The sequence below is a fragment of the Pyrus communis genome, chromosome 7 (assembly GCF_041283825.1).
Source record: "Pyrus communis isolate YQ-2024b chromosome 7, ASM4128382v1, whole genome shotgun sequence".
In the NCBI taxonomy this organism is placed as follows: domain Eukaryota; kingdom Viridiplantae; phylum Streptophyta; class Magnoliopsida; order Rosales; family Rosaceae; genus Pyrus; species Pyrus communis.
The window spans coordinates 23351033-23359597 of record NC_142571.1 but is presented as its reverse complement, the minus strand read 5'-3'; the positions used below and the strand labels follow the sequence as shown (position 1 = coordinate 23359597).

The following is an 8565-nucleotide window of genomic DNA, read 5'->3' as shown; positions in this document are numbered from 1 at the left end:
AAATGAAACTGCCAAACGGAAACCTAACCTAATTGATTGAAGATCTCATGGTCTAGATTCAATAGGCAAATTGGTTTGGCTAGATTCAAGAAGAAACACACTTACATACCCTTTCCTATGATGGAAGAAGTGTGGTGACTGCTGATGGTGTAGGATACATTAGTTTAATGATATTGATACTTGTAAATCAGGTGGAATAGTAGCAACCTATTCTTAATCAATATCACCTATATGAGAGTAAATGTGGGGACGCATTTATGAGAATTACATGGCTACATTCTCTACACCTCTCATGAATCTAGGATTTGTTAATGACCAAAATGCACACAAACATATGAATTTGCAATGTGTTAGTGTGACATATGTTTTACTTATTGTCTTGGTTTATTGTGGAGATGAACAGTTCAAGATTTTATATTCACTGCGTCATCTAGTAAATCCGATAAGTATATACTAAGGTAGGTTCAAGTCCAAAAGATACCTCTCCTGATGTATGTCACATCTATTACTTACTCTTGTATCTTAGTGTTTCTAGGACCAAAGAGTTGTCTCAAATGTGGGGTATTGTAGGAGTTTTGAGACCCCTCTTGTCCCACATCGGGCAACAGTGGTTTTTCACTAGCCTTTATATAGGCTTATTCCTTCTTCTTAGTAATTAGAACTTTGACCATTTAGAATGAGGATTGAGGTTTGGGCCACTAATTGTATGGATTAGGCTTGATGATTATACTATAATATTAATATTAATTAATCAAGACAAAGGCACTTGGGGCCAAAGAATTAAAATTAATCTGATCAATTAGTTTTAATTTCGAGTTAAGTTTTTAATTAAATTAATTAAAAACATTTTGATTAATAGACATTACTCTTTGGAAAGAGTTGTATAGCTTCAGATACATCCAAAAGGTGTTTAAAGAGGTATGAAATAGCTTTTGTAACTGGAGTCCTCAGTTCCATCAAAAATCATCTTTTTTTCCTTCCTTCTTGTCTTTCGTACAAAATTTCTAGAAAGTAAACACACAAAGCAATTCGCTAGAGTTCTATAATCCAGTACGAGTTGTAGAATTAGGTAGTTGTATCCTGGTTGAGCAAACATTGTAGAACCACAAGCACACGAGTTGGACGGAAATACTGTTCGAAGGACATAGCGTTTGCTTTAGCCTCTATCTTCAATTCATTCAAGTTAGTATCATTTTAATTTTTTGTTACTATAACATAATTGTATTCTGTATTACAAGTATTTTTTGAATAATAAGGCATAAGTATTTCAGTTATGTATTTCTGTTATTTTATTGTTCCTGAATTGTTCTCCAACAAAACTTACTGACTATGGTGACTCCCCGATTATATTACGTACAATTTGGGCGATAATGTTTTATGTGTTTCTACGACTCGAGTCATCTTGTAATTTTCTGAACATTACGTTTCTCACCCTACCCGTCGGCGGAAATATCTTGTTGCTCTTGGTGTGCGGCTTTTGGTGCTAACATGTCTTATGCAAGCTTATGGGCTGTGGTGGTGTTTCGATGACGTTGGTAGTTCTGGCTGGGTATCCCCTCCTGCCCCATCCTCAGTTGCCCCGGCTACAGCTGGCATGCCACGCCTCCTGCCAATTCTGCACCTGCATCTCCACTGTGGACATGTCATCAATTTTGTGTTGCTTCAACAAGTTGTTTATGTGCTACCGCAATTTTTTAGTCTTGCCGGTTGCGATGGCTTTAGTAATGGTTTCGATGCTTGGTATGCCACATCTCGTCTATGAGGCTATCTGCCTCGGGACTCCTCGTTTTAATGGTGGGGTTTGTGGAGTGGTTGTATATGGGATTAAAATTATTTCCATTATGTGCTAATTACTCTCCGATTAAGAAATTGATCACTCGAACATATGTACCGTCTAGCACCCTTTTAATTGGTTTGTAATTGTCTGTTTGTGCCTTGTGGTAATGAAACTCTATCAACAAAAAAAAAAAAAAAATTGTAATGTCTTAAAAGAAGTAATGTTAGGAAGACTAAATTTTGTAAATTAAATGATATAGAAGTTGATAATTGGATTATTATTTAAACGTTGATAAACGTGCTTATTTTCTATTGATGACATATAATTTAGTTTCCAAATTTAGTCTATAAATTTAATTCTGGTAACATTACTCTTTTTAAAAATAGAAAAATTATAAAAATTATTTTTCCGTGTAGGAAAATTGTCCATCGATAAACCCCAGGAGTAGCCAACTGGGACTGGGTCAGAACTCATACTACCCTTCTCCTTCTCCTAAACCCCGAAACCAAAATGCGGCGCGCCATCGACGCCCACCTCAAGGCGGCGCGTCTCTTTCCCTCCTTCTCCTCCTTCTCTTCTTCCTCCTCCCCATCCACGCCTCCCGTAACCGTCCGTACAATCATAACCCTACTCCATCTCCACTCTCCTTCCATTTCCAAAACCTTAAACCGCCATTCGATCACAACTTCTCCGTGCTCTTCGATTCCGACTCTCAGAATCCACGGCATCGCCTCCAATTTCGCCCTCGCCGTCTTGCGCTCCATTTCGTCGGTCCCGCATGCCGATACGTTGGAGTGGAACGAGCCGGTGTCGTGCTCGGAGGTCGGCGATGGCTACAAAGCCACCGTGGACGAAGACTCGAAGCCCTCGATTCCTGTTCGAGCGTACTTCTTCTCCACCAGGTTCTGTTTTCTGATATTTCATTTTTTTGAATTTAGTAACTTTTGTTTCAAAATTCCCCAGAAATGTTTGGAATCGAAAAGGCAGCGGCTTTCACCAGTTTAGTGTTCATATTGTTTTGGATGAGAGTATGAATTCTGTGATTTTACTTGGGTTTTCTAATTTGCATGTATCTTTGTGAAATGTAGTGTGGATTTAAGAAGCTTGGTGGAGCAGAACAGGCTGAATTTCATCCCACCTACGTCGCGAATGACTAATTACGTTGTTTTTAAGTTCGGGGAGCTTTCCGATTCCAATGACGTAAGTTTGCCGCGTTTTTCTTTGATTTCCAGTGCTTTGGGTTCTGATTTAGTAGTTTTTATTCTTAACAAAGAAAGGGATCATAAGAGTAAGACCATTCTACAAATGGGATAATCTTGTACTTTTTACTGCCTCTTCATTTTTTACCTGAATTTTGTGTATCTGCTCGTAAAATGATACTATAAGTTGAATGCAGTTTCTTTGTTTCAGGGTTTGGGTCTTAGTTTAAGTGGGAGTGACTGTTGTTACATGGTAGTCTTTCAGTATGGCTCCATTGTCTTGTTCAATGTCCGTGAACAAGATATCGATGGGTATTTGAAAATCGTGGAAAAACACGCATCAGGATCGCTACCTGAAATGAGAAAGGATGGTGAGACTCTATAATCAAAATTATATCTTTTGAGATAACAAGTTTATGAATTTTGGATTCTGCACTATCTGATTCATTTAGTTAATCTTTCTGTTATGTACACACATTTCACTGGAGTTAAGATTTCATGTTGCCCTTTAGCTAAGAAAGTTATTTATTGACTGAGTATTCATGCTGAGCTCAATTGTTATTTTATTTCTTGGCTAAGCAATATTATTGGACCGCTACCTTCGTTAATTTTTAATGTTGCAGAGTAATATTTTCTGTTTTCTGCTTCATTGTTGCTGCTCCAATGGTTGTGGATTACCATTTTTGGGATACTTTTCACATCTGAACTTTTATTTTGTTATGAAATCAGAGTATGAGGTGAGAGAAAAGCCCACTTTGCACACATGGATGGAAGGTGGATTAGATTACATAATGTTGCAGTACTTGAATGTTGATGGAATCCGTACCATTGGTAGTGTTCTAGGTCAAAGTATTGCACTTGATTACTATGTGCGCCAGGTATATATGCTTCTTATAATCTTGGGAACTTCAACTTTGTGAAATCATGACTTCTTGATTCATCTCAGAACGCTGTTTCTTCTCTTTTAGGTTGATGGAATGGTTGCAGAATTTACAGACATTAATCGTGAAATGGAAACTACTGGGAAGTTTAAAATGAAGAGGAAGAAACTGTTTCAGTTAGTGGGGAAGGCAAATTCTAATCTTGCCGATGTGATTCTTAAGCTCGGACTTTTTGAGAGGTAATAGTTTTAAATCCATATTGCAGTTATTAAGCTGAAATTTGTTTTTGGATAACAGTGATCCTCCATAAGACAGGCATAAATGTTATCTGCATGTATGATTATGATTGACAGGAAAAGTAACGAATCAGAAGACAAAAAATCATTTCCGCTATTCTTTTTCACCCATTTGAGACGGTTTTTAGTTTCTTGACATGTTTAATCTAACTAATGAAAAATCAATCGACTTTACAGATCGGATATTGCCTGGAAGGATGCCAAATATGCTCAGATATGGGAATATCTCAGGGATGAATTTGAGTTAACTCAGAGATTTGCAAGTCTTGATTTTAAGTTGAAGTTTGTGGAGGTACACGAAACAACTCAATACCGGTTTACTAAATCTGGAGAACTACTTTTCAACTGCTGTGGATGTTGTGGTGACATTTTGTTTTCTTCGTTGCAGCACAATATTCGTTTTCTTCAGGAAATTCTCCAAAACAGGAAGTCAGATTTCTTGGAATGGCTCATCATTGCGTTAATAGGTGCTGAAATTCTTCTCTCCGTTTACGACATTGCCCACAGGTCGGCACTTGCTTCGCTTTAGCACGAGGATCGATGACGCACGAAGTCGAATGTGCCCTTATACAATGTCCTGGTCTTTGTATATCTTAGTCCCCCTCAAATTTGTTGCTGCTTGCACTTCTCATGCCAGTTAATTTTGTGTAACTATGATTTGAATTGATCTTATAATCTAATCTCTCTATTTTCCTTGTGTCAGTTGGCTTCCACAATCTCAAGAAAGATAAATACAATGTTGAATTAAGCAATCAAAACCTTAAGTCATGCAAAAACAAAATAATTCAAAACTAAAGTGTATCGTCGACATTTCGATTTTTATCAAAAAGAAAATTGATTCAATCTTATTCTTTCATAAGCATTTTAAAACTAAGTACGAGACAAAGCGAATGAGATCTTGACATCAGCAGATGCCCGGGGGAACCCCTCTCCCTCGAGTAAGCTGATTTTATCCCTCATATCGCTAGTCTCGGAAATTAAGAATCATTTTTTCACAAGCTCCTTCCATGTTCAAGGAAAAAAGAGTTTCTCGTCTGGTGGATCTGAGAATTCGAAATAATATAATCTATCAAAACAAACAAAACAATGCATGTTTGAAGATAAGAGATGAATTCACTACCATCTATATCAATGAACTGCACGTAAAACAAGGAAGCATGCATGCATAAATTTAGGAAAAACTAACCCGGAGATAGACATAAAAAATGCAAAGGTTTTGACGTGCGAAGATTCGCAAAGAAGATTTAACTGTCGTCCTCATCATGTTCATATCTATTTCTACCTGCCAACAAGCTAGGCGACATGTTTTCAGGGCGGGAAAGAGCCCGAGATTGAACTTTTCTCAGAAATGAAAACAGACTCCCACTAGAAATTTGCAGTTTGTAGCAAAAATGTTGACCCCAACTTCCATTTACGTTCTCATCGAAAGCGCATATTTCCAAATTCTCCAGTCCCGTTCCCAAAATGTCCAGGCTGTTAAGAAACGTTTTGACAATGTGTACATGTTTGATGTTTGGACAAGTAATTATGAGATGGGTGACGCCAGTGCAATTTAGCATGCTTAATTTCTCAAGAGAAGGGAAAGAAGAACCAGAAATAAATCCAGCTCCAAAGCACTGTTCAGAAACTCCACACGAGTCAGAGACAAAGATAATGTAAGTCGAAACTATTGCTTTGAAAAAAAGAATTTGCAAAGGATGACTCCAAGCTAACAAGGCTCCCCGCTTTGTGGTAGGGGAAGGAACCAAGCTAACAAGACTCTTGGCCTTGACCTAAGGTGTTATTTGTTTTGTAGATGCAATTTTGTCCAAGATCAAGGAGGAAGAAATTTGCATCCATAGAATCAATACTAGGAAATAAATCAAAACAATCGTTTGTTTACAAGACAAGAAAACCTAGATCAAATCAAATAATATCAAAATCCTAATTAAATCATATAAAATCACTAATTAAATCAAATCCTAAAATAATTTCCTTTTTATTTTCCAACAACCCCCCCCCCCCTTCAAACTCATGGTGTGAAATCATGAGTTTGCCAAGAAAGAAATCTTCATTGATACTCTGAAACTTACGTCAATCTTTTTGAAAGCTCAACTGGAACTAGCGCCTATCTTTTCAAAAGCCCGGCTAGAACAAGCGTCTCTTTTTGAAGGCCCGACGAACAAATCATAATCATCGGAACTAACGCCTCTTTTCGAAAGCCCAACTGAAACTAACGCTAATCTTTTCGAAAGCCCAATTGGAACTAATGTCTTTTTTCGAAAGCCTGATAAAAAAATTGTCTTGATATGATGGAACTAAGCTTCTTTTCGAAAGCCCAAATCACCAAATCCTAATGCTCTTACTAAACTCTCTAAATTCTCCAAACACTTTTCCCTCAAAATTTTAACTTTGGCATCGGAGATTCTGCGGCCAAGACCCCCCCCCCTTCCGCGTTCAGGGCGCGTGAAGCTCTTAGCCTTGACCTATCAAGGAGGAAGAAATTTACATCCACAAAAGCAATACTAGGAAATAAATCAAAATAATCGTTTGTCTACAAGACAAGAAAACCTAGACCAAATCAAATAATATCAAAATCCTAATTAAATCATATAAAATCACTAATTAAATCAAATTCTAAAATACTTTCCTTTTTATTTTCCAACACCGCCCCCCCCCCCCTCCTTCAAACTCATGGTGTGAAATCATGAGTTTGCCAAGAAAGAAATCTTCATTGATACGCTAAAACTTACATCAATCTTTTTGAAAGCTCAGCTGGAACTAGCACCTATCTTTTCGAAAGTCCAACTAGAACAAACGTCTCTTTTTGAAAGCCCGACGAACAAATCATAATCCTCAGAACTAACACTTCTTTTCGAAAGCCCAACTGAAACTAATGCTAATCTTTTCAAAAACCCAATTGGAACTAACGTCTTTTTTCGAAAGCCCGATAAATAAATCTTTTGATATCTCTTTTCGAAAGCCCAAATCACCAAATCCTTTTTTTCTTCAATTTTTTGTTTCATCCTTCTTGTTTTTTTTCTTCCTCAAACTCATAATCAAACTAAATAATAAATAAATAAAACAAAATCCAAAAGCCTTCATGATAGGAAACGTATCCTATCTTGACAAAACTTTTTTTTCTTCCAATCTTTTTCCTCCACGGCATTGAAACCACACACATTTCTTTTCTTTATTCTTCTTTATGGCAGCAGAAACCATTCTTCTTCGTATAGCAACAATAGACACTCTTCACCCTCAGTTTCATGGCCTGTGGGTGTACAAAGAAAATTAGCTTCGTCCACCCACAGGGAAGCGCTCACAGCAAAGTTCAACCAAGAACCGAACTTTGCTCTGATACCAAGTTGAAAATAAAGGGTTTAAGGTAAATTTAGAATTCTCTACAATCTCACAACTTTCAAATAACCACTTCAATACTTTATTTTTCTCCAAAATGAGGTATTTATAAGGTAATACTAGGAAATAAATCAAAACAATCTTTTATCTACAAGATAAGAAAACCTAAACCAAATCAAATAATATCAAATTCTAGTTAAATCATATAAAATCACTAATTAAATCAAATCCTAAAATACTTTCCTTTTTATTTTCCAACATGTGCCACATGTCTTCGTTAGTTGTGTTTTAAGTTGTCATGTGAAGTGCACACGATCACTCTTAGATGGGTGAACCGTGTGAAATCCTAACGGTTATTTGTCTTTAGCTCCTTTTCGCAGCATATGTGTGTGATGTGGGATTCATTGCTTTTGTAATCGAATCCAAGAGAAATACAAAGAGAGCAACGTACTCTCCAGGCTTACACCACCATCGTTCATCTGTGTGTTCTTCATTTTTCCAGAAAACTCATTCATAAAACCTCTCAATTCATAGAAAACAACACCATAGTTAAACAAACTAGGCTAATTGGATTTGTCACAGAAAAAAATACTTGTCAGTTAAAGAGACATCAGGTGCAAGCTCGTCATCAACCCTATATTTCACGACCCGATCAATACAAGAATACAAACAAGAAGAACTCAAATTACCCTTAACCCTAAAAACCTTTACAATGGAATTTTCATGGCGGTGCCACAATAATGTGCTTACAAATTCTACTTATCGATCTTTTACATCGGAGAAGTCTAGGATAGAAGGGAAGCCTATAGATGACCCCCATCTTCTAGAGAAAACAATGGTTTTGCAAACTCCGACAGGTAAAAATGAGAGCATGTGATGCAAATATATCATTCGGAAGACTAGTGATTAAGATTCTAAAAGACGCTAGGCGCTAGTCGGACGATGGACTGGAGCCTAGCGCTTAAGTGGGGGCATGGGCGGACTAAACGGATTTAAGTTAATTTATTATATATCATATAAATAAGTTCTTATTTACACCTAAAGAAAACTATACTTTTATTGAGAATTTGAATGTA

At 36.9% G+C, this 8565-nt stretch overlaps 1 protein-coding gene across 1 annotated transcript; it reads left to right on the top strand.

The window, feature by feature from the left end:
• The first annotated feature begins 2185 nt into the window (after window positions 1-2185).
• On the top strand, window positions 2186-4855 carry LOC137735222 (protein RETARDED ROOT GROWTH-LIKE). Its single transcript, XM_068474631.2, has 7 exons — window positions 2186-2679; window positions 2866-2977; window positions 3188-3347; window positions 3706-3854; window positions 3945-4096; window positions 4331-4445; window positions 4542-4855. The coding sequence occupies exons 1-7, from the start codon at window positions 2288-2290 to the stop codon at window positions 4680-4682; spliced, it is 1221 nt and encodes a 406-aa protein (XP_068330732.2). The 5' UTR covers window positions 2186-2287; the 3' UTR covers window positions 4683-4855.
• The last annotated feature ends 3710 nt before the right edge of the window (window positions 4856-8565 follow it).